Here is a 27,488-nt window from a genome sequence, read left to right as displayed (position 1 = left end):
AGATTCAAGTTGGAAGCTTTCTCTGGGGCAAGTATTTGGTGGGTGTCTTTAGCAGCCTCACCTCAGTGGGGACTTAGCGCTCTGCACAGACAAGCTCTGGTTCCAGTCTAGTGCAGAAGGATTTGGGCAAAATGGGCTTCATCTCTAAACCTTCCCTATTTTTGATAATTAGCGCATGCTGCTTTAGAGCTATTTTTGTTTGAGTGCTATGTGACTCATTAGCCTCAGCAGAGAAATAGTGCCAGGCTAAAATACCTAATACATTTGCATTTGTCGCAGCCTAAGTTGCAAGAGCCGTGGGCTTAATTAGTGCTCGTGCAGGGCCATTTACTCATCCCTCTACACGGCTTTGTTTTTGCCCCACATCAAAGATGTGTTTGTTGTTGCAGCAGCAGTTAACAGGGATAATAAAATGCGTACTGCATCCTGGATCGTAAGGAAAAACATAGCGATTTTAAGAAAGACATCGGGCTCTAGCTGCTATTAAGAACAAACATTTGCAAAGCCAAAAATGCCTCGTGTATTAGTAGCAATATGACGTTTCCAAATTTTAGCTTTGCCGTGTTTTTTTGCAAAACCTAATTGTTGTGGAAGCTGCAAGGCCCTCATCATCTGAAAAAAATGGCTAAAAGCAAAAATATTTTTGGTCTCAAAAAGCACTTGTAGCTTTAGCAATCCCTGGCATGGAAGGGGACGAATTTGAATGAGAATGTCTTCTTTCAGAAAAAGAAGAATGGCGTGTATCCCAGACGGGAAACATCCTTTACCACGGATGTACGTCATGACAATGCGGGCTTTTACACTGCGCTGCCATTACGACGCATCCATTACAACGCAAGTCGTTACAACGATTTGCGCTGAAGGCGCTGGATTTTGGAATAGTAAGATTTACTATTCCAACTCCAGCCTACGCAACAGTAGGGAAGGTGTTGGAATAGTAAATCTACTATTCCTTTGTATCTAGCGCCATCCAGCGCAAGTCGTTGTAACGGCTTGCGTTGTGATGGCAGCGTCGTAATGGCAGCGCGGTGTAAAGCCCGCGTTGTCATGGCTGTTCACCCTTTACCACACAGTCAATACCATGATGTGCCTTTAAACCGCAGTCAGTGCCCCAACTACAATGTTATCACGTGTTCCTTTCCCACACGAGTCGTAACCACGACTTGCTTCAAGGGACGCGTTTTTTGATTGGTGTTGGATTTCAAGTCCAACACTTCCCTACTGATACACTGACTGAAAATGGAATATTAATGTAAACTATTCTAAAGTCCAGCACTCCCTTAGGCAAGTCGTTGTAACAACTTGCATGGTAAAGGAACGCGTGGTAACGTTTCAGTTGAGGAAATGACTGCGGTGTAATGGCATTCGTGGTAAATGGATGCAGGGTTCCGTTACACAACCATCACAGGCAAGTTAGCCAATGCCTGATATGAGCTAGCGTGTTTCTCCCAAGCTAAATTGTGTAGTGGGTGGAATAAAGATGTAAATTACATATAAATGTCAAGGACTGCTTTGGGGATGCAATTATTATTTGACCCCCTTCTCAGACTTTATGAATCACGTAGATCTCCCTATAAATCTTAAAAAATCGTAAGTAAAGGTTGTTCATGCTAAGTCCACTAAACACAAAGCCCTGTTCTGTAACACACTTAATATTGTACAAGTACACACCTTTAACTATTTGGGTATTTTGTTTGATAATAGGAATGCCTAGGGTTCCCTTCTAACATTTGAAAGATGAATGCTTGCTCGCTAATGGAGAGCAACTTTAGATTTTGGGGCAAGGCTGTGCAGGAAATGAATATCATGTATGTATATACTCACATTGAACAGATACAACAAGCAAACAAATGAACTTAAAATAAAAAAAAAAAAAAATTCTCAAAATTAAATACTTAAAATATAAAAAAAAACAAAGGAGTGGGAGAATGGGAAGGAAAGAAAAGAAGGAGGAAAGAAGACAAATTATCGTTATGTCTTACATGGAATCTCTCCTTTTATTTTTATTTTTTTTCGTGCACCAATCACTTTAAGAAAGGGACTTCTTTCAGGGATTTTAGTTAGAGGCGGGGGGTAGCGGCAACCTGAGGGAGGGGTGCCATCTACTGGACTTGATCCGGTTAGATACAGCACGGGTTCTCCATGGGAGGGGGGTGGAGGGTGGAGGGGGCACAGGGTTAAGGGGGGTCAAAAATCAATAGAAAATTCCTCATTTGCCAATATGATGCTTTATTGCACTTAATCAGCTATATATATCTTTGTGCTGTGCTTCTAATTTTTAATAGGGGTGCTCAGCATATCATTGATCCTTATTTTGAGTTGAGGTTGGGTGGAGTTTGGAGCGATTATGATGACTAAATTAAAGATAATTTCATGGAACGTTAATGGTTTGCGAACCAAACCCAGAGCTTGAACTCTTTTGCAGTATCTTCGTGGCTCAGACGCTCAGGTTATCATCCTCCAAGAAACTCATCTGGTTCAGGTTGAAATCGATGCATTGGTTAAGGTCAATGCGAGAAATGTTAAGCCTGGAAAGAGAAGAAATGGAACTGAAAAAACCCACTGTGAGGGCAAGCCTAATTCTGTCTTTACATGGTGGCCCAGAAACTTATTTAAATACTGTGAATCACCCTTACCACAGGTTTCTCTTAACTCGATTTCGTTTTAATTTGATACATTTTAATCTTGGTTTTTTCCCTGCATGGAGCACTCCAGAAAAAGCATTGCCATGTTCCTGTGACATGTTTTCCGAACAAAACACAATGCACTTTGTGATGTTCTGTGGTCATTATACAGATGTGAGGGGAAAGTTTCTTGTACCCATTTTAAAGGAGGCCGGGTTCATAAACCTGCCCTCCTGTACTTACAGTTATTGCAGACTCCTAGGATCATGTTTCATGTAGCTAGTTTTCCGGTGAGTGCTATTAGGATTCGGAACAGGAACAAGAATGACAATTATACCCCATTATTGAAATGAACTGAGTAAAAACTGTACTTTCTGACCATACTAGTAACTGAAATCATGGTAAACATTGTTCTGGGATTGTTTTTTTAATTCTTTTTGTTATATATTAATGTTTGTATTTTTAACATTGATTATGTGGTTCCTAGAAATTATGAATGGTATTTTAATTTGTTTTTAACGTGTGTATTTATCTAATGTATTTTATAACTTTTGTATGGTGTCACTGTCTTTATATGATATTAAGTTATCGCAATAAAGTATTTTGACTGACTGACTGACGGTTAAGGTCAATAAATGGATTGACTTTGCGATCTCTACTTCTCAGTCCTTGACCTCTAGAGGTGTATCGCTTATTTTCAAGAAACATCTTAAAGCTAAGCTCCTAGACTCAAAAGTGGGCCCAGATGGTAGATGGGCTATTGCTTCTCTTTCTATTTTGGGCTTTCAATTAACTACAGTGGGGTATTATGGGCCTAATCAAGATGATCCATCTATCTTGAGAACCATATTTTCCCATCTCTTGTCCTACCCAGAGCCTGTAATATTTGCAGGGGACTTCAACATTGTTTTAGACCCCATTTTGGATAAAACTCACAATAACAGATCCAAGGTCCAGTCGAAGTCAAGATCTTTTTTGATAAATGCAATGAAGCAATATGGGTATCTGGATATCTGGAGGCTAAGGGCAGGCCAACAGCAGGGCATCTCGTTCAGGAATTATAAGTATCACCACCAATCGAGAATAGACTACATATTAATTAACCAGAGTTTGGTAGACGCTGTCAAGACCATTAAATACCTTCCCCTACATTTATCAGACCACTCGGCTGTGCTACTGGAACTTACGACCCCTTTAACAGCGCCAGTAATGATTTGGTCTTTTGACCGTTCACTACTCTCTCACTCTGAAGATGTACTATTCTTAAAAACTGAGGTAGCGCATTTCTTGAAGATAAATGTAGGCTCTGCTAGTATTGGAGTTGTCTGGGACTCTCTTAAGGCGTTTTTGAGAGGCCTAATTACAGATAAAGTAGCCTATAGAACAAAAGAGTATAGAGAGGCCGTCGCCTCGGTGGAGGCGAATATAGCCATGGTCCAGCTTGAGATTGACTCCAATACTAGTTCCACGGATGATGTTTTGATACCTCTGTGCGAAAGACTACTCTCCTTAAAGGGTCAACTAGCCTCAACTCTCAATCAGAGACTACAAGAAAGATGGGAGGCCAGTAAGATTGCGCATTTCCAGTATGGGGAGGGGGCTGGGAAGTTACTGGCATGGAAGGCCAAAACGGATCAGGTCCGTAACAACATTGACCTGATCAAAGTTAATGAGGTCCCTCTATCTGTGGATGTTGATATCAGAACAGCCTTCAAAGAATATTTTCAAGCCAATTACCAGGAGGACACAATATTAGATCCTGTTACCATCAAAGATTGGCTTGGTAAAATCTCCCTCCCATGTCTTTCTGTTAACCAGAGTGAGAAGCTAGAGAGTGAAATCTCGGAAGACGAAGTGAGGAGAGCCATCCAGAATGCCAAGAAAGGGAAGGCATCTGGGCCAGATGGCCTACCTGCAGAAATGTATAGATCATTGGAGCAAGAGCTTGTCCCTTTTTTGACAATCCTGTTTAACCAGATTCTTTTGGACGGGGTGCCTCCTCCAGTGTCATGGGATAATGCTTCCATTACTGTAATATTAAAACCTGGGAAGTCATCAACGGCATGCGGTTCATACAGACCAATCTCTATTCTAAATGGGGATTACAAGATATTCTCATCCATACTTGCAAATAGACTAGCCTTAGTTGCACCCTTCATCCTACATCTGGATCAGAAGGGGTTTGTCAAGGGGCCACAGCTCTTCGAATTAACCTACGACTTAATAGGAGCTATAGATCTGGCTGTTTTGGAATCTCTCACACTGGCGGCTCTTACGTTGGATGCCACTAAGGCCTTCGACAGGGTCAACTGGTTGTACCTGTCGGAGGCCTTGGCAAAGTTCAACGTGGGAGGAGGATTCCGTCGAGCAGTCGGTCTTCTCAACCGGAATCCCAAGGCCTGTGTTCTGGTCAATGGGGTATTGTCTGACCCCATTGACATCTCGAGGGGAACTCGGCAGTGCTGCCCACTCTCTCCACTTCTTTTCGATCTATATGCTGAACCATTTGCCCAGAGTTTGAGGGACAGTGTTGACATCAAAGGGTTCGCATGGGAGAGAAAGGTGGCCCTATATGCGGACGACATCCTCATCTTCACGTCCACACCCCATTTGGTCCTTTCTGCAATATTTAAACTGGCATCGGAGTTTGGGGAGGTGTCCGGTTACGAGATCAATACATTAAAAACTGAGATGATGACCTGGAACATCGACCAGAGTTCTTTTAGTTGCGGCATTCGGCCGGGTAAGGAGATGAGGTATCTAGGCCTTGATGTTGTTGGGGATATAGATCATATCGCCACTAATAATTTCTCGAAAGTGGCTAAGGAATGTCGCAAGTTGCTCCAAAATTGGGCCCATCTCCCGTTGTCTTTACTGGGTAGGATTAATCTTGTTAAGATCTCTATTCTACCCAAGATTACCTTTTTATTTAATATTATTCCTTTATATTTTGAGCCTTTTCTTATTAAAAAATTACAGGCTGACATTAACACCTTCATCTGGAACAATTACCTTCCAAGAATTTCTTGGAAGAAAATCAGGAGACGTAGGGAGAAGGGCGGGCTTGCAGCCCCTGACCTGCAGATCTACGCCTGGGCCTTCCAGCTATTTCATGCTAGGATGTTATTAAAGAATCCATCTGACCATGGAGTTGGTTCTATCTTTTCTACATTGTTGATGGCAGAGGGGGTGAGCCAGTCAAGTTTCTTTTTTAAATTTGGAGATCCCAAGCTTTTAAAAAAAAGTTAAACTGAAAATCTTACGGGGTATGGCAAGAATCTGGGCCCAGTCAACAAAAGTTATTAAAATAGGGTACTATGGTAGTAAAACGCCTCTGTGGGGCCTTCCCGATAGCCCGGCTTGGCTGGGAGATGTACTTGCTCTATCTATTAGAGATGCTGGACTTCTTGTGTGGGGAGAACTATTCGTTGATGGTGTTTTGTTACCCTGGGACTGCTTAAGAAACAAAATTGGTCCGAACTTTTCCAGACTTAAATACTTGCAAATATCCAGTTGGTCCAGATCATATAACGCTTTACCATCTCGAGGAACTAAATTTCCATTGGGTACACACAGTAACCTTATCACCCTTCTAGTTGATAAGCCTCCCACTAAGAAGGAGATTTCATTTTGGTATAACCTAATTCTGGAAGAACTGGATGGCGAATTTCTGCTACCGGATCAGCTTTGGTCTCCACATCTAAATAACCCCAACCTGCAAGACCTTTGGATTACATCATGTGGTATGATGTGGGATATCATCAAGCCGGCATGGTTACGTAGAAACCACATCTTTACTATTCACTGAGCTTACTATTCGCCCTCACGACTTTCTAAATTTAATCAGGGAAATAGGGTGGTTTGTGCGAGATGTGGGCTCTTAGCCGCAGCTGACACACACATGTTTTTCGAGTGCCCTCACCTTTCCCTGTTTTGGGAAGCCATAAGTAAGACCCTTTCAATATCACTCGGTACCAATATTGTTCTAGACCTTACCTCGGTAATTTTTGGCATTGTGGAAAGGGTTCCCACATCGGCAAGGAAGTTGATTTTCTATTCTATCCTGCTTGCTAGGAGGGAGATATGTAAGAAATGGAAAGACTCTCTACCTCCCTCTATTAATGACTGGTACATTTCGGCCCTACAGGTCTCCAGGTTAGATTTGGCCAGAGCTGGGAACAGTGACAAAAGATCTTTCTGGCATCTCCTGAGGTGGGACCATTGAGAACCTTTGTTTTTTTGGGGTTTTTTTCTCCCCCCAGGTCCAATGATTAAGCCATCATTCCCATCTTTGGGTATAGCCGAATTTTGATGCTTTACTAGCATCTTGGCTGCACTCCTAAGACCTCCATATGGTTTTCTGTCTTTGCGATCAAAGCTGGTTTATGCACTAGTGCTGAGGGATGAACACCCCGTTCCATTTCCACCCCCCCCCCCCAGGTCGAAAGAACTGAGGCAGCATGGTGCTGTATATCGGCGGGTTGCACAATCAGAACCTAAGTGGCATATGAGGACAAAAGAAAAAAGGCTGAGGCTGTCCAGGAAACCAATTAAGCCCCTCCTTCAGGAGTATAGGGCCAAATGTGTATCCGCTACAACTTACGGAAGTGATTTTTGGGAGTACAAGGATTGTAATATCATTCAGGTTGAGGGGAATAGGTTTGCCAGATTTTTATTGGCAGCCCCTAAAGTACCTCAACTTTTATGGTACATGCAGAACTTGTTCTTAAATACATCTCTGACACCACCATCACAATTAGACCTTTGCTACAGTGGATTTTGGTGTAGTATAAATGTAAGGCAACACATAATAAAGTGATCATTAGGGACTGTCTTTCTTTGGACTTGCCTTGGTTACATATAATCGGAATTTGTCACTCAAGGTCGCCCCGTTTTATATTTTACTCCTTAAAAGATTCAACAAAACAGATTACTTGTGGGTTAAACACACCTTTACCATTCGTGCGCGGCCACAAGGGAAAGTACTGAATTACAGAAATCTGCCACCCATGCATTCTGTTTAATAAAAACAGAACCCTCAACAGAACCATATTTGACATGGATGACTAATGTTTAAGTTCGAGTAAATATGAAATTTCTATTTGGGAAGTAGGTCTACCACTTTTACCATCATTGTATTTACCACCATAGATTGTGGTGACGAGGGCCATGGTCAGTGTGTAAACTGAAGATGCACTGCCTTACTAAGAATCTCATGAATTTTCAGTGAGGTGTACGAATGGAGAATATGTAAATACTCATCTAGCAGGTTTGAAGACATCACCCAGTTCTGTAACTTAAGTACTAATGGAATCTACGCCTAGGTAATTATTTTGAATTCCTTCTTTTTATGAAGTTTTTTCAAAATTGTGGAGTATATTCGTAGACTGCACTTTGTATTCTGTTCAGTAGTGCTTGAATAGTACTACTAACACCAGTGAAAAATGCTATTCACAAACCTACGTGCAGAGACCTCTGCCTTCACCTCTCCTTTATTTTGTATGCAAAGGTCTCCGCCACTTGTGCCAAGATCTCTGGACACCTAGGTATACGTTTAGGTAATAAAGTTGGGAGGAACTATGGGGAGGTGCCTGGAAAATTAGGACTACCTAGTACTCCATTTTTAAAACATTTTAAAAAATAATAATACAAATATAAGTTAATTAAATATATATACTTTATTTAATTAAATATGTATTAATTATTTAATTTGATGAGTCAATGTGCTGTAGAATTTCATTTTTTTTACTTCTAGGTAAACCAATATTTTTGTTAAGTTCAAGTATATTCTGGTCTATGTTAAAATATGTTAAATATTTTTTATAATATTGAATAAACTTTATTATTTTTCCCCAATACTCTACCCATAAAGAGATCTCAGGCCAGGTCGCGGAAGCCTCCACCCAAGCACCAAAACGTACGCTCATGAATCCTGTTCTATCAGGCTCCACATCCAGTTTTGAGGGGATGGACACATGTAAATCTACAACTAGTGGTAAGTTTGCACTCGAAAATGGTGAAGAACAAAAAAAGTGTTGTTAGTAAAGGCATAGTAGTCGGTTCACATGTAAGTAAATCTGCATATGTAAATTTACCTTTGTAAACAGGCCAGTGTATGTCTTAAATAGCTCACAGACCCTATCCATTCTTGAGAACCTTGAAGTACCTGTAACACATGGCTGGCCTTTATTAGCCTTCGCCACTGCCCTTTTTATTTATAAGGACAGTCCCCTATTCCTCAGCATGTTGGTGTCATGGGGCAGGGTTCAGATTGGGGCTCCATGGCAAATAGAAGAGCACCCATAATTTACAAGCTGAAGGGGCCACTTGCCTGAGTATTCTTAATTACATTTTCAACACCCATCTACCTTCCCATGCATCTTGAAGATAAAAGAAATAGCATGGTTTGGGGTGTGCTGCTGTTGCCTGGATCTACCCCCACTCTTGCATTTGAATCGTTTTTTTTATAACTTATTTTTTGTTAAGAAGTTGCACAGTATGATACACTACATGCCATGGCACATGACAATAGCACATTAGACAAGCATTTGCAATGCAATAGGTTTCGCATTAAAAGTTTGAGCTATTGGCATTGCTAATAATAATAATAATAATAATACACCAATAGCTCAAACATTCAGTAATGCCAGGGAATGGATGGAGGGAGATGAGAGGTTGATGCATGGAGGAACAAGAAGCGCACATGGGAAGGAAAAAGGGGTGGGAGGGGCATACAAGAGAATGTCAGGATGCGAGAATGAGACGCGCACATGGTTAGGTGAGGCGAATAGAGAGGTAGAACAGAGCGACACACGGAAGGGAGCCAAAAGGAATAGACAGAGAGCTAAAGTTGTAAAGTAGTTCCTAATGCAGTCCAAAGCAAACCTCGTTACTGAGATTGAAGGATATAACCAAACCGCCAAAAACATTATTTGAAAGATGAAGGCTCTTCCGTTGAGCCAATGTGATTGGCAAACTCTCAGCCAATGGCTGAAGGCTGCTTGCCGTAGGAAGCCAATGGTTTTAAGGTATGTACCCAAAATCCATTCTAGGAATATTGTAAGCAATGGGTCTGTCTGACAGCTCTGCTGTCCAAATTCAGACCTAAACCAGAAACATCGGGCGTTATTATATAGTAATGCAGAGCATCCCAAGGTGGGAGCTAAGCAGCAGGCTGCAGAGACATATGCCGCAGGTGCATTAGTCCAGACTAGGCTTAGAGGGGAGAGGAACGAGAAACCCTGACTCGAGCCATGTGATGTGCTGACTGAGGTGAAAGGTCACTTTCTCGGGCGAAAACGCTTAGAGGAAAAAATCTGGACTGCAAAAAAATCTCCTCAAAACCTTGTGCAGGGTAAATGTCAGTGTGGTGGCTGGTGCGATATTTAGCTTTAGGAAAAAGTACAGGGTTGAGGCCCTTAACCATAGGACTTTATCCTAAAGTTAAATCTTAACCTTAACTTAAGCGAAGGAAGGGAGAAAGTTGGGTTTGAGGTAAGTGTCTGGGTGAGTGCTGGTGTTAGGGTCACCATGGGTCTGACTCAGGTTTAGAGTTGGGGTGAGGACGTGGTTGGGGGACCGGCAACAGTTAGGGGTGAGTCTTAGTTTAAGTTGGAAGTCGGCTGCAAGCCCCCACTTTTTAATGAAAAGAAATAGAAAACAGAAATTAAACTTCCTGAAAACTAGGTCTGAGGTTTGCGAAATAATCCGAAAAATAAAGTGAATCTCATGTTTTTGTCCCCAAGTTAACCTCATAGTGTCATGTGGAGTTAGGGTGATCACCTCACTAAAGTTCAGTAGTACGGATACTAGTACGTAACGTCTGTGTGATAGCCAAATGCATTCTGGGAGTTGTAGTCTGATTGTGCACTTACTGAACTAATCAGACTAACAAATGCAATGAATGGTTTGTAGGGTAGGACTGGGAAGAGTCCTTGATGACCTGGAGTGTGGAGGGGAGGAGGGGGTACCCTATATAGTGCATGGTTTCCACTTCTGCAGATAGGGTAGCCATTAGCCGATCCATTACTTTCACGACAACATGCCGGCTCTTGAGTTGCGTCACACCCCGCTATAGAGGACTGAATCAGAATACAATGTAAAGTGAGTTCTGTGGGATTAATACTTTCACCCCTGAAAGCAAGTAAAGGGCTTTTGACTAAAAAGGCAGGACAGGTCTGCAGAAGACATGGAGCCATATGGTAACTAGTTGTGCTATATGTATTATAATTGATTTGTAACCATTACAGCACTGCATCGCAGAAGAAGAAAAAAAGGTGCAATAATGGGTCTCCTCTTGCCAGTTGAGCCTTTCTGTAAGTGAGAATGCATCACCTGAAGGTGTGCGCCAACAATATGACACTGGAGCCATTTTCCATGTTTTTTATTGACTGATTGAAGATGGTAGATGCCACTTAGATTGGTTAATAAAAAAAATGCAGAGTCAGTAAAACCACTTTTGATGGAGCAGAGATCCCAGCAGCAAATGGAAGCTACTAGACTTTCCCCAAAAAATAATAAAAGCAAATAAATGATGTGTTGAGGCGCAATGGAGGAGCAGGTGATGGCAGACAATTAGGGATGGCCAGGATAAAACACAAATAAAGCCTTGTGGGGTCTCTAGGGACAAAGTTGCACATGAAAGAGGAAGCAACACAGAGCGCGGAGTTGAACAGGCAGGAGAGAGCAGTGTGCAAGGAGAGAATAATACAGGGCATTGGGCAGAAGCACACTCGAGTGAGAGCAGCACACAATGGAGAGAGGAACACTGAGCATGCAAGGGGTACTGGGTGTTCAGTGGAGGGAAGTAGCACATAAGGGAGAGAGCTTGAAAAAACACGTAGCCTCGTGGTGTGCTGGAAGGAAAAGAAAACAGTAGTTTCCAAATAGGAGTGGTGGAAGCATACAGGCCGTGCAAGCAAAACGATGGTAGACAGTATATGCTCCAGTGTAGGGGGAGGGACAAACAGAATAAGTAAAAGGCATAGAGCAGAGATCGTTTCTTTACTTCCTTCCACCAGTGTGGCACCCCCTTTACTTCGAGAATGTTCCCTGCCTTCCGTACCAGGAGCAGATGTTCATTTGCTCTGAATATCGTGTTTGCCTCTGCAAGTCTCTGTCTAGCAGCCATGCAAGCCGAGACAGCAGCACGCGTGACAATCGCCAGGTTTACGTTTTTATATATCACTTCATACCGTCTGTAGTGGGCCTCTCCCTGCCTGGAGGATTCTTCAAGTTCACACAGATTATAAATGTGCATGCACATAACGGCCTGTGACAGCGTGCCCCGCAGGCGTTCTTCTGGGACTGGCCTCTCCTTGCGTGCGGGCTCGCGCTCCCGGCATGTGATCCGCGGTCACGCGACCCTGGCGCGTGGGACTGTGTGCTCTAACCAATGATCCGATGGACGCTTAAGGACCCGAGCACGCGCCACCGTCTAAGCCAATGCCTCCGAACCCAAGAAAAGCCATTAGCGGGGATCGCTTGCCTCAGAGGGACGCGTAGAAATGTGTTCAAAGATGAGGGGAGTGAGAGAACAGAGTTATTCTCAGTGGGAAACAAGAAGAGCGTCCGCAGCCGCAGGAGGAGAGCCGCCGCCTGGAGGAACAGGCGGGGCTCCGGTGTGAGGAGCAGAGAGCCCCCGCCTGCAGCCGCCGCACCAGAGAGAACACCGGCAGCCAGAGAACCGGTGAGTGCAGCTCCGAGTGGGAAGGGGGGCCGTCGGGGCACATTGCCGGTGCCTGCACCCCTCCTCCAGTGCTCTATGTGGATGTGAGTGCGTGTGCGCGGCGGGCCGGGGGTTCTCTAGGTGTGTGTGTGCGCGTGGGGGGCTGTATGTGTGTGTGTGTGTATGTGTGCCTGCTTTCAAGGAGCCATGGGAGACAGGAAGCGTGCGCGCGACCTGATCCCAGTTCGGAAGGTTGCGCGTGCACATCACTTGTCTCCTGTCTCCCTTGACTCCTTGAAAGCAGAAACGATCACAATAAGTTTCGCTGCGACGATCGCTTCGCGATCGATTCGCAGGGGCGAAACCTAAAAAGGACAGGTTGCATCTCACGACCAACAATAGAGTGCATAAGCATTCTGTTTTTGGACCAATATTACAAGCAAAGGATCCCATCTCAATAATTTCATAGTATAACATGTACAGTGTCTCATAACCACACATGGTACATTATGTCTGGCTTTGAATCACCCAGAGAAAACAAATACACCATCAACAGCAGTGGAAGCAGATGTTGCAGGTCGGGAACGTCCACGGAGATAGCTGGGATGAAAGAAAAACAGGAGTTGGGTCCCTGAGTCCTCAAAGGAGGGTCAACAGTCACCCCTGTATGGGGAGTAACCAAAGTGGGGGGCGGGGGGATTGGCATGAAGTGCAGGGCCCTTTCCGTGCGCTGAAGGTCACCACTCACCCAGTGCCATGCAGGTCCCGCTATCCCGGAGTTGCCTTTGGATAGTTAAAAGAATGTTGTGACTGTAATGGTGGTAGCTGAGTCCTGTGATAGGACAAATACTAGTAGTCTATGAGGGGCACATTTACCATTTACTCAAGCAGAGCTGTGTAGCAGCTCAAAATTCTGCACTGCGTGAAAAGGAGAGAGGAGGAGAGTGCAGAATTTACAGAAACATGGCACTCTCCTCCCCTTTCCCTAGCGCCGGAGTGAAATCAGCTGCCGGACGCAATGGAGACACCTTAGCGTCATGGTGACAGGGTGTTTCTGGAAGTCTAGCATAGGTTTTGTACTGGAAGGTTATCCTTCCAGTCCAAAATTCCATGCATAGACTGCCTTTAACCCTTTTCCCTCTTTTTATGTGTGCTGTAAAGTTCAGCACATGTACAAAGTCGGAAAAGGAAGGGAAAATGAAAATATTTCTCCTTCCTTGCACCTGCTTCAAAAGAGCATGTTGGGTTTAGGGTCAGAAACCTTGGGTGGTTGCATGGAAATGGCCATGCTCCATGGTATGCACCTGTAGCACTAAGTAAACAAAGCAGTGCATGTTTCATTATTTTCACGTTATTTCTAGTGTGGAACAAGTTTAGCTCTGGAAAATAACGTGGAAAAAGAATTTTGTGATGATTTGCTTCACTTTTGTAAAGCAAAGGCGGCGTAAGATCTCCCCCTGAATGTCAGATTTTGCTGTTGGAATCAACGGTGTAGAGAATGCAAACCAAGCAAACAAGCAATAGCTTTGACCTAACCCAACAAGTGTGTTTTTGCAAAACAACGACTCATCATCACCTAGCATGCCTCGTACAAATAGTCCCCTGGAAAATCTGTTTATCGCATTAATTCATGTCACTTTATCGCAACACCAGCACCCATGGATTCGACCCAACACCACAGTGTACTGCCTAGTTCTCAGGTTTTCTATAAATGTTCATTAGCCATCTTCATCTTTTGCTACCTGAGAAAATGACAAATGTGAATATTTTGGAGCAAATTCTAGGATGATTGGAGAGAGGTGTCTACGGATACAAATCTTTTTACCTCTATTTCCTCCAGTTTCCTTCACGCATGATTAGGCTCTGTACCAAAGGATAACATTTCTTCTTGCCAAAGAGGCCTGAGCAATGTTAAAAAGTAAAGGCTTATGATCACCAGCTGTATACCTCTTGACACAGGGTGCTAAACAAGGTTTCTCCCTGCTTCTATTACGGTTTTATTAAATAGGAACACAAGCTCTAAACTCAAGGATCCTGATAAAATGATTTCAGTGGCAGAATTAGTTTTGTTCTCTAGTGTGAATTATTTTTAAAGCATATTTACTTCCTAAAAACAACAGCAGGTAAGTGCCTTTTTTTAATTATAATTACATTAGGGAGGGTGGAGGGACCGGCTGACTCCACTCCGCCACGGAGTCGGAGGTTTACCTGAACTCAACAGAGTGCGGAGTAGGCAAAACTCTGTAAACTTTGCTGGCGGAGCGGAGTTACCCGCCCGGGATAAGCCTTAATCACACCAGCAATTAACGCTCATGAGTGGTTGTTACTGTGGTATCTTTAAATCTTTGGACCTCTCTCCGAGGAGCTACCAGTCACATATTCCATTGGATGAGTTGGGAGAGATATGGTGCAGCTGCCTGAACGGGTGACGCCAGAGCGGGAGGCTCACGGTTCGATCGCCGGCGGCAGCTCAGCACCATGTGACTCTGGGCAATAGCTCACTTAATCTCCCCCATGGCACCAAGCGCCTTGAAGCCTTAAGGAGTGATATGTTTGCGCTTTACAAAAATAGGAATGAAAGCACTGTGAACTGTTCGTTGTATTGATCCTTATCCAGACAAGTCGTTGTTGGAAGCCAGGTTCCAAGTCATGCACCACTGTCACCAAATGCGAGACCCGGGACTCCTCACACAATGTTTAGCCAAGTAAGGACCCTGTTTGAGATAGCCCTGCTCACCCCCTTAGTAGCTTGGCACGAGCAGCCAGGCCTATCTCCAAGGCACGAGTGTCCAGTTTGTGCAACCACACTCACAGCAACCCACTGGTGACACCACAAATGAACTCCACACAAGTTTGATAAGAGTATAAACTTTATACAAAAAGATATACAATCAGACCACACGATACAAAAGACAACATATAATAAAGGGTAATATTCGTTCCGGCTGGCTGATAGGCTCAAATCTCAACTACCGCTTTCAAAACGCTATGCTGTTCGCAATGCTAGAATCACACACGTTGCAATGGACAAACAATAGTGCACTGCGTAACGATACAATCCTGTGCTAGGCAAAGGAGAAATAATACAATGCGTAATGATACACCCCAGTACTTTTCAATGGGAGAAATAATGCAATGCATACCGCTACAATCATGTACTGTGCAATGAAGTAATAATGCAATGTGTCACACCCCAATCACATACTTTGTAATGAAGAAATAATGCAATGCGCACCGCTACAATCATGTACTTTGCAATTAAGGAATAATGCAATGCGTAGCTACAATCATGTACTTTGCAATGAAGAAACAATGCAATGGGGGCCACAACAATCCTGTACTTTGCAATGGAGAAATAATGCAATGCGTAGCGCTACAATTGTGTACTTCGTTATGCAGAAATAATGTCAGGCGTCATAAGACAATCCGGCAGTTTGTTAGCAGCAATATTGGCAATGTGTATTACGACAGTCAAGCTCTTCGATAACAGTTGCCCCCCATGACATAAAGGACAGCTTCTCGCTCTGGCCCCAGTATTGCCACACCTTTGGTAAGTACTCGCTCCAATCTGAGCCGAAGCAAAGGCTCACGTCGCCAGAACGACTGAGAGGCCGGGAGAGTGTCCCTTCGAGCCCACACCCCGCCCAGGTAGTGATCCACATTACCTGGGGGCGCGACCCCACTCTCCTCTCCTCCTTCAGGAAACTGGGCCTTCAGTGCGGAACTTTCTTAATGGACCTCAGCGGCTCGGCCTGTCAGCTCAGCTCCTCCGGGGCTGCCGGTCTGGGCTATGACTGTTAGGAAGGTCTCAGGCAGCCGCAGGGCACACGTACCCCACGCCTCTGAGATTACGTTACTCCGGGTGCACGTTCACCACAGCACCCTCCGGATCTCCTCTGGCACGAAGCCACACACACAACGCTGATGGGACTTCACATCGACTCCGAGTGCACGTTCCCCAGGCACTCCTTCCTGCGGTCTCAGTTGGCACCAAGAGACGTACACTGCGCTGCAGAGACTCACTTTCTTCCGGTGCACACAATGATCAGCCGATCACCTCCACAGTCCCAGGTTGCACCAAAGCCCGCACGCTGCTTCACTGAGACTTACTCCAACTCTGGTGCCCTGATATCCAGGCGCACTTCACCAACGCCTTCGGCCGTACCTCGACATGCTAAGCGTGTCTGAGCCTCACTTCTCTTCCGGTGCCCTTGATGACCAGGTGCTCTTCATCAGCACCTCCGGTGCACCCCGACACCCTGCGTGTCCAAGACTCACTCCATTTCCAATGCACACATTGACCACATGCTCCTCACCAACACCTCCTGTGCACCACGACACACACCTTTCACGTCTGAGTCTCACTGCACCTCCGATGCACACGCTGATCAGGCGCTCTTTATCAATGCCTGCAGTGCACCACCACATGCACCCAGCGCGTCCGAGACTCACTTCACCTTCGATACAGACATTGACCAGGCGCTCTTCACCAACGCCTCCTGTGCACCACGACACGCACCCATTGCGTCTGAGTCTCACTTCACCTTCGATGCACACGTTAACCAGGCGCTCTTCACCAATGCCTCCTGTGCACTACGACACGCAGCCAGCGCGTCCGATATTCACTTCTCCTCCGTGTGTCCAAGATCACAGGGCACACCTTCCGAGGGTCTTAAGCTGCCACAACACGCGCCCACTGCGTCGCTTGATACTTCTCCGGAAACTTTTATGTTCCTGGGTTTCTAAACAGGGAGCTAGCTCACCTCGGCCTTGGGGTAACAAAACACAGCACAAAGCACAGTCTCCTTCAAGCAGGAGGGCCCAGTGCACCAAGCACAGTCCCAACAATCTCTTCCTTGGTTAAAACAGCATACTGCAGACCAGCCCCAGATCACAAAGCAAGGGTCGGTCCTTCCCAGCAGTCTCTTCAGTTGTTTCTTCCTCAGCAGAGGTTCCTCCAAACCATAAAAAATGGGTCCAAGCCTTTTCAGTCTCAATCCATTTCTATTCCAACGTTCATGGGTCTAGGCTCTCATAGTTATACCTCTACATGTCTTTGAAGTTCGTTGTGCTCAGGGGTCCCTGACCCCTGCTTAAATCAGTTCTCGGTGTCTCTCTCCCAGTGTCAACTTTCTCCCTCTGATAGGGGGGGGAGGGCGGGGGGGTCTGGATCCTTAATCACTCACTAGTAGACAGGTCAATTGTTTTTTAGCAGCAACCCATGCCTCTACACCTCCCGGGGCTTCTCCTCCGCCTACTCTCCAGATGCAGGTCAGCCTGGTGCCATCTCAACCTGGTGCCTGGGTCAAGACCTCCCCCAGCTCCTCTCACCTCTCAGATCCAGACAGTCAACCCACATTCAGCAGAGGCACACAGAAATGCTTAAAGCACAAAACTCAGCCACTTTCTAAAAGAGTGGTTTCTGAACACACAGTGACAAAACTACTTTCATAGAAAGATGTGTTATGACACTGTGAGTTCATACATACTAATCTTCACCTCTCCATTTTAAACTTATGGGAAACTAAGCTAACAAACACAATACCCAGCCTCCTCCATTCTGTCCTATGGGCAGGATGGCCTTCCACCAGTGGAAAACAAAATTGAGTGTTTTTCACTGTCAGAAAATAGCACACACCTCAGTATATGTCCTGCCTTTTACTTACACTGCACCCTGCCCAGGGGTTACCCGAGACCTACCACAGGGGTGCCCACTATGTACGCAAAAGGGAAAGTAAGGCCTGACAAGTGGTTGCACTTGTCAGGACAACATGCTAACTTAGAAACTGCGCGCCGGCCCTACACTGCAGGCCTGAGTTTCCTTCTCCATGCACCTTTGCATTATTAGCCCTGTCACACACAGTGCACATCACTAGGGACTTTACTGGTAAGGCAAACATACCAATCATGGCCAACCTATTACCATTACAATTTACACAGGGAACACTTGTACTTTGACACTGATCAGCGGTGGCAAAGTACCCAAAGCATCTAAAAGCAAAGGAGATAGAGGCAAAAAGTCAGGGGTAATCACGGCAAGATATGCCAGGTCTAACAGTTGTATATTTATTTTTAACCGAATAAAGGTTATTTGACTATGAAGTTGTATATCCCTGCCAGCTGTGCCTGGACTGGCCCTTGTAACATCAACAAGTGATATTGTTTTATGATTTCTATGTCATCTATATTTGCACATTACAGCTACAATTTCAGTATTATGTCACATTTGTTTGGTATTTTTATGAAGTACTACGACATTTCCTTCCATTACCTAAAACGTAATACTAACAGTTGCCAAGCTGTTTGTTTTATATTTGCAATATTTCAGGAAGGATGTCATTAAGTATTTTTGTATTTATGATAATATTTTTGCAAACAATGATTCTAGTGCCAGTGTGGTGCTAAATGTTACCTTTGGCCCCTCCAGCTTTATGTCAACACAACCTATTTAGTCTTCTCCTTATCACTGATTTTATTAAGAATGCTTTTAAAATAGTACATTGACTTGGAGTGTAGAGCTGCTGTCAATTTATCCATGACTCACAGGCTTATAAAACAATGTCATAATATGGTTTTTCTTATGATTTATGATATGTATGCACCTGTCAATCTGCAAAGGAACAGAATCTAAAGCGGATAGTGAGCATTGACAGGAAGAGTACATGGGAGTGGGTGTTTAAGTGAGACAATAAGAATACCAACGTATATTATTAAAGCACATACCACAAACCACTATCCCTCCACATTTGATTGAGCGGAGGTAATATTTCCCTCATCAGTCATCTATTTTGTATCAACAGAGATTTCATTTCGGTGTCAGTATATTATACTTTGATGTCACAAATGCACTGAAAAAAGTACAATAAATGTCCAGGTATTGTTCACAAAAAAAAACTAAAATTCACCAGTTGTGATTAGATAAACTCCACTGCTCCGCCTTTGACATTACATATGGCATCACTCAAGGTATGTCAAATGACATAATTGGTGATATCAATGATTATATTTGTTTTTGTGTATCTGCTTTTTCTGTTTTTCTATTGTATTGTAATTGTATTTATATAGTGCTTACTACTCAGACAAGACATCAATGCGTTTTTCGGAGAATAGCACACTACTCCATAGCCCAAAAAGGATTAGTGGTGGAGTAGTACAGGGAAATATGAGCTCATTTGAGTGGTGGGCATGCAAGTCTGTTAATTGAATAGGATAATGGAGGGATGGAAGAGTCTAGAAAGTATTATTTGGGAGATCATAGCAGTAAGATGAGATTTGGGATGAGTAAAAGGAGAGCTGGAGGATGGAAGAGTCTCTGGAAATGGATTAGGGAGATCTTAGCAATAAAATGAGGTTTGGGATGAGTCAAAGGAGGGATACAGGAGGGAAGAATTAGAAAGGGTTTTTTGGGAGATAATAGTAGTATACACATTTAAGTGTTCTATGTCCCAAAAATCGTATTTAGAGCCAATCCTCACAGTGCACTGCCTCTAGCCAGGCCCTAAACCTAACCACCATGCGTGATCAACACCCAGAGCACACGTGTAAAGGTAGGTTGGCCGAAGTCCATGAACAGTGGGGGATGGGCAAGCACAGTTGCAGTGCATGAAACTCTTTCTTTTCTATGTGTGTTCCTGGGATGAATTTGGTGCCAGATTTATGAATACTGAGACACCAAGAAGGCCAGCAAGACTTAGGTAAGGTGTCGGATAGGCAAATACATCAAAAGGATTTGTCATTTTAATGTTGTATGGATTCCTTGGTGGTCACCCTGTCTGCTTATGCGCTTTAACATTTTTCAAACATGGTGCTCTGTTCATCGTGTTGAGTATTGGCCCAGATATCTCTAAAATGTAACCTTTTCAAGCCAGACCAGAACACTTTTACACACTAATTTTTTTTATAAAAAACAATGAACGTATTTATACCAAATCAAGTAAAGGTACTCCTTGAGTAAAGTTCTCCTTACATGTGGAGTTTGGTGTAATTCTGTTCGCTGTTTTTTTCTGTATTGAGAAGCAAAGAATCTTATGGCAAATAACACTTGAAATGTCAATTTTGCCCTCCCACACCCATTCTAAGCCCCTACATTTCTGAATATGGTACAGTGTTGGGAGAAAATGTATCTTGCTAATAGAAAGTGTGTGTAAGTGGAAAATGGGCATACACTAAAGTAGGACGGAATAATAAAACCTATTTCTTACTTATAGAGCAGAACAGCATGCGCTCTTCTTAGTTTCCCAAAAATCCCACCCAAATCTTCCTAGGAAAGAGCAAGCAGATGGCTACAGAGCAGCACAAACAAAAAGGAGTTGGCTTCTACATTAATTGTGTTTGGAAAACACTGATTTTTTGAATTAGTCACTTGAAGAATTTCTCTCCACTACTGATGGCAAAAGCAAAATATGGCATTGACTTATGGACCTAAGTAAAAAAGCCAGCCTGTACAGGCGATCTTAACTTGTATCTAGGTAGTAAGAGCTTGCATTCCCATCAAGATTGTGACCACTATCCAGCTCTGCACATTTCTTTTCTGGACTTCTCACCATCTACTGCATGTGGATGGGATGGCTAAACTAAAGCAAAACAATATTTCTTTGACACATCGGTTTCCATTTGCCTCTGTACGGGAGGCATTGCCTTGCCCATTACCAGGCCCTCTTACCTCTGCATGGAGACCTGGACACTGACATTACGGCTAATATAGATCAAATGTATTTGTTTGGTAATGTCAGGGTCGAAACGCAAGCATCACATTTTAGGACACAATGCTGAGCAGCTGATGAGCCCCAGATGAGACCCTGATGAGTAATGCGATTTCTCATGCTAGAATGGAAAAACACACCTTCTCAAGTGTTCTTGAGGCCTTGGATTATGCTAGCTCAGGCTGACATATTGAGAAATGTTGAGCATAGAAGATGAGTATTGATTGATCTCATACTTTGGCAGTATTTCAAAACAGGATCCTTTCAGGGAGACGGGTGGTGCGTGAACGATTACACCATCACAAAACCTTTAGATCGTAAACTGTATCATCAGTTCAGAGTAGGCTCCCTTCCGCTCCGAGGGCTAACGAAAAACTGGAATCTATCTGGTAATGATAGATGTCCCTTTTGTGTGGACGAGGATTAATCTGTTGAACAGTTCCTCTTTTGTTGTCCTATGTATCTACAACCAAGACTTGTACGGCTAAGTTCCGTATGCTGTTTATTGGGAACCAGATCCGCACAGACCGCTAGAAGAATCTTGAAATCTGACACTTCAAAACCTATTGTTATAGGTGTGACTAAATTTGTCAGTTGGGCCTGGAGAATTCGGTCCCGGAATATGAGTCTTTAATAAAATAGTGCATATGATGTTGATTCAAGTAAACTCTGTTTTTATTCTATGTACATTGGATTGTGCTTAGATGGTTTTTATGGATTGTATTAGTCGCGAGTGTTTGCTAAATATATTTAATATCCTTTTACTTCTGGTTTTAACTTGTTACATATTTATGAATTTTATTGCTTATTCTAGGCCATTTTTATCCACGAATGTATAATGTATTGTGTAGTATGTCTTTTATGATGTAAATCGAAATAAAGACCTCTTTTGACTTTGACTTTGATTACAGGTGATATGTGACACTCCTGGGCATTCATCACCAGTCCCATCACAACTGTTTGTACCTGCACAATTGGTATTTGGTTTCCTTGACTGTGTTACAGCTACTGTGATACAACTATTGTACTCCTGAATTACTGTACGACTGGTCTATTTAGTACAGTGTTTTGCGGATCCCTCCAGTTCTGCAAGCCTCAACCCTTACTCCGTGTTCTGGTATGCGCACCCACTATGCCTGCACTAAACAAGTAGCAGTGGATTTATGATAATTCAGCCAGGACCTCAAATCCTGCCCCCAACAGCGGTCAAGTCACACAGGCTCGGAAATGTATCTCAGCCCCTTCCAAAAGTCTGGCAGGCCCACCACATGCAGAAGTCACAGGTTTCCATCCTCCCTGTGCTATCCCCGCAACTCCAGTAGAGGAGGACTCTTTAGATAAGGGGAACACATGTCAGCGCCAGGCATGCTTTCACAGAGCGGAAGAGAGGGGACACCTAAAATTGGACAGTTACCACAATGAATGATACCGCTCCATTGCAACCCAATCTTATGAGCCCAGTTCAATCAATATTAGCCCGGAATATGAGGCAGAGAAGGCGGCTTTATGTAGAGCAGAAAATGCTCATTGATTTAGGTCCTGGAAGAAAAACTCCACCAAAGACCATACCCACAATGCCCTACTGAATTAGGATTGAATTAGCCCCAGACCAGACTGAATATATTGCTATAGTAGTGAAGGAATACCCATTGATGATGGTGCACAGCAGTTGCTTGGGAGACACCAAATGCAAGTTATTGAAGATAACATGAGGTGAAAAATCTCACGCTGTGAGAATCCTAATGGTGTAGGGCACAATAAGCCAATGCCAATCAGGCAGTTCCGTACAATGCATGGAGGAACAGACACAGACAGCTTTACCGGCCACCAGAAATCAGTGGGGAAAGGAATTCCCACCGAGCTGTTTCCATTTGTGAATTTATTGAAGAAGTCAGGGAAGTGAGGAAGGAATGGGGAGAAGATATCCCGACTGATTAGTTTCCAAATCCATTCACACCGAGTTAAATGGAAAGGACAGATGGATACAAACATAGGCCACCCTAGCAGACACATTTGTGATTCCTTTGTGAGAGCTAAAGAAGTATATGAGAATGTGTGAGAGGCTCATGGGGCCAAGTATGGGTTGAATAAAAGCTTAAATAAGCTCCCTTATATAAGGTGTCGATCCAAAATAAGGTCCTCCGATCTACACTTTTTAACTCAATTTCTGTAGACATCTGAGCCCTTCCCGGCCGGCTTGTAGGCCAAATGACTCCATTGTTTGAGAAGTCTGACCCCATCGAGAACTGTGCAGATTGATCTAGGACTCGTTCAATCAAATCGTTCAATTATTTCTATGAGACTGAAGATGAACAAAAGCTTCTTACTTTCCCATTCCTCATATCGCTGTCCTCCTCCGACCTCGCTTTCTTGAACCATTTTTAAGCTGAAAATGTTCACAGTATTTTTTTATTTTCAATAAAATGTTATAATTTTTGCCGCACAACAACCACAAATCAACCAAATAGAAATAAACATTTAATTGAACAGGAAGTTGGAAGCAACATTTTAAACATGTTTTTTTGTTGCATGGAACCAACGTGGAAGGTAGCTGGGAACTAAGATATAAATATACAAATAGAAACTGTGCTCAAAGCTCTAACAAGTGAGAAGTAATGCATATGTGTTTTAGAGGGTTGATGGCATGAACGTGGCCTTCTACACCGATACTGTGTCCAAAACGTCACTTTACAGAGATCTAACTAAATCCATCCTTACAGAAATTTGACCCAAACGCTCCCGTGTTAGAAATGTGACCAGATTTTTTCATAATGGGAATTTGAACCAAAGTCTCACATTACAGACATCTGATTCAGACTACTCTATCGCAGTCATCATATCTAAGCCTTCCCTTTACTAATATGAAATCTAACCTCATCATGTTGAGGCCAAACAAAATGCTGTCCAGGACATACAAGATACAAACTCTTCCAATAAAGGCATCAGAGTGACAAGAAACCTCTTCCATTTGAAATGTCAGAATCACAGTCTCCCATTAGAGGTGTTAGATCTAAATGTAGGGATCACCTGTTATCTCTGGTCCAGCAGTAATCCTTAGTTGTGTTCTGGTTCCACACACCATGTTGTAAAGTAAAGGGATTCCTGACAATCAGTCATAAAACCCAACAAGGAAAAATAACATTAGAGCCTTACATTTAAAATCCCCCCTCCCCGACTACTGGTTTTAAACCCCCCTTGCAAAGTTCTACTTACGGGCATGTTCAAACCCCGCCTTCATGCGCTTGTAAAGCCGGTATCGCCACTCCCAGGCTTTGAGCTGCTTCTCTTTCTCTGTGCAGTCGGCAGTCGGGACCTCATTCACGACTTGAGCTGTTAGATCATTGACCCTTTGCTCAGCTTCACGCACCAGAGTAGACAAGTGCAGTGAGCGGCTCTCCATGCTCATAACTGTGGGGTTGAGAGTTAAAAAAATAAAGATTACTGGCTATACTAGCATCAGTACTAACTCTGCATGTGTGTGGCTGTGCGCATGCATCTACAGTAAAGGTTCCATGGGAAATAGGGAACCATCTGCCAAAACAGGTTCTATATGACTCTACATCCATCTTCATCTTTTGGAATTGACCAAATAAAAATACATGTTAAATTAAAACTGCTCCATGGATTCTAAACAACTGTAGATGAACGCAGGGCAAAGTATGACCTAGGGGCTGAATAGGATGGCGGGGAGACCGCCACAGACAGGCTGTCGGAAGCAGTCTCCCCGCCATCCTAAGCAGCCTTTCCGCCCACCAGATCTTGATGGCAGGCAGTATGCAGGCGGGCAAAAAGCCCGACCGCCACGCATCCGATGAGCTCCTTGAGCCTGCCGGTGCTGCTGAGGCCCTCCCAATACCTACAATGGTGGCGGTGCCTACCTGGCATCACCATTGGGATTAGGATTATCCCTCCACGCCAGCCTTTCCATGGCGGTTCACCCGCCATGGAAAGGCTGGCAGGGATGGACATTAGGGTTCCTCCTTCACCTGGACCCTTTTCTTTGGGTGTGGTGCCTGTCACATAGTACAGGGATGTGTCACACATCCCTTTTTTCCATTGCTGCAGGTGCTGCAGATAGCAGCACCCCCGCAATGGAAAACCTGTACAATTCCACCGCCACCGTGGCGGTCGCATTGTAATTTGGCCTGTGGGACCCCCGACACTATGTCGGGCGATCCCAATCTCCGTTAGGGTACCACCATCCTAATCAGGCCCATAGTCTCTACATCCTATACATTTTCCTTACGTTGACAGCTTTTCATTTTTACCACCTCTTTGAAGTCAATTTTCAGGACAATCTTCATGCTGTACAGATGTTTCCTTGGAAAAAGGGTTCTTTACCTTCCCTGCAGATTTTCGATATTTTGTAAAGGTGAAAAAGGGTTTTGGACATTAAATACATTTTTCGCTGATTTCGGAAAGTTTTAACACAATGTTATCTGCTTGTGTCACTAGGCAAAGAGAAATCGTGTTTATGCCTACAAAGGGAAGGAGGCATACGTTGTGTTAAGAAGTGAGAGTTACCACTGTCATCAGACTCTTGTGACAAAGTTTAACACTGAGTGAGTGTGGTATTTTATTGTAACAGCAGCCCTTATGAGCAAGCTGGGATTGGAAGGGGGCCTGCATAATGAGTCTTTGCAGGAAATCCAACAACCTTGTTTACTCAGTCACCTTGACTTTCCTGTCCTCTAAAATTAAATGCGACAAGTGTTGGTATGCCTTTAAGGGCACACTAATGCACAGAGGGAACCGAGAAGAGGCGATTGAGTAAGCAAAGAGCCTGGGATTGTAACACAAAGATGTTGACTAGAAATATGAGTGATGGTAATCGATACACAGAGGATTCAAAAAGAGGCTAAGTGTGTGAGTGGCCGAGGCATTTAGGTGTTTCAATTAACATGCTTTCAGAACATTCAGGAATCTTGAAGGCAAATAAATACAGCGAGTGCTGGGTGTACTTTTTTCTTTACTTTTCGCATTAAAGTGGGACACACTAAAATACAGCTATGGCTTTGTTTTTACATATTTGTTAGTTGTTTCCCAGAATTACATTTTTTTCGGTAGCAATTTAAAGCATTTCTGCATATTTTCATGCTTTTTCTGAGGGCTTGAGCTGTCTCTATCTATTACTAATCAGGAAACAATTTCATAATCCGTCAGTTCGGCCGGACTCAGACACTATTTGGGAGGTATAATTATGGAGAAATCTACATATCAGAACCTACAATTGCATTTACAAATGTATGCATATAGAATTAAGGAGAATAGCCCAGGTGACTGTCAAAAACTTTCTTAATTTTTAAGAGTGTTCGGAAATCCACAGTTCTATCGCTCTGTAAAACGTTTTTGACCAGGTTTCTGATCTTTCTGTATAAGAGAAATCCTTTCATTTGTTAGTAATGACTGATGCAAGTGACAGTGCCGAGCAAAGAAAAGTAAGAAAGCAGTTTTCTAGATCAGGACAACAGTGCAGTAAACGGCCCAGAGCTAAATTTGAGCTGGTGGTTTCCGGCGCTCGGCACCTGCACATAGTTCTCAACACCAGCACAATGACAGTCACCCACATGGTGGCGCTGTCTGGCAAATTTTTTTAGATAAGTGCAACAACAGTGTTTAATACTTTGATGTCGAAAAAAAATGAATAATACCTGCATCCCATGCCATTCTTACAGCTTTGGGTGTCCTGGAATAGTTTGGATTGTCATCTTGTAGGAGTGCAGTTATTAGCAGCTATATTTGTACTGTAACTGGCAGAGCTGGCAGGGGCAATCGGTAATGGTCTCCTGAGAAGGGGCATGGAGCTACCTTTTTTCAAATTAAGCACAGAGTAAACCTCGTGAGAGGACCAATCTGTATCCTCGTGTAGAAAATATAGAAAATCAGACACAGCCAGGTTGACCAAATGTGAACAAATTATCCAGGTTATCCAGGTATGAAGCAGGGATGACAAACTCTTGTGAAACGTGGACATTTACGATGGTCTTCAGAATGAAAGAGTGAGTGTTTAGAGACAAATGACCTTATGTTAACTTTTTTTGTGAAATAAGACCACGTTTAATGACGAAACCTTAGGTGTAATAAATGACTTCAATGTAGATTCTGCTAATTAAGGTTCATGGTAGGATACAACTAGGCTTTACTTAACAGAAAGAAATTCATATCTGTACCTCAAAATGCTTCGACGCGACTTGGCTTGGTCAGGCAACCTAAATAGGAGCTACTAACTTTAGAAATAATCATCTCCGATGCTGTTTTTGGCCAAGAATGAGTGAAAACACATCATCACCAAAAGGGTTATTTCATTCTCACGTCACTAACAAACCTTCAGCACTTGCTTTTGTAATGAAATTAAGATCCTAGCTGCATTAAAGATTTAAAGCTTATGACCAACGTTGGAACCGTGTTGAGATTTGAGGAATAGGGGGGTGATTTCACCTCTGTTTCAGACATAGAAGATGTGCTGTGTATGCCAGGAAAGAAACGGAAGATCAC

The 27,488-nt window shown here is 43.5% G+C and overlaps 1 protein-coding gene across 2 annotated transcripts in view; it reads right to left on the bottom strand.

Annotated features, from left to right (window-relative positions):
• LOC144784313 (ankyrin repeat and fibronectin type-III domain-containing protein 1-like) overlaps window positions 1-27,488 on the bottom strand; it is a 2,450,348-nt gene that overhangs the window by 315,310 nt on the left and 2,107,550 nt on the right. For both annotated transcript variants that reach the window (XM_078663012.1, XM_078663013.1), the window contains one exon: window positions 24,207-24,401. In XM_078663012.1, coding sequence (XP_078519138.1) covers window positions 24,207-24,401 — 195 coding nt within the window. The remainder of the gene's footprint in view (window positions 1-24,206; window positions 24,402-27,488) is intronic.

Source organism: Lissotriton helveticus, chromosome 10 (assembly GCF_964261635.1).
Source record: "Lissotriton helveticus chromosome 10, aLisHel1.1, whole genome shotgun sequence".
Lineage (NCBI taxonomy): Eukaryota > Metazoa > Chordata > Amphibia > Caudata > Salamandridae > Lissotriton > Lissotriton helveticus.
This window is presented reverse-complemented; position numbering and strand designations above follow the sequence as displayed.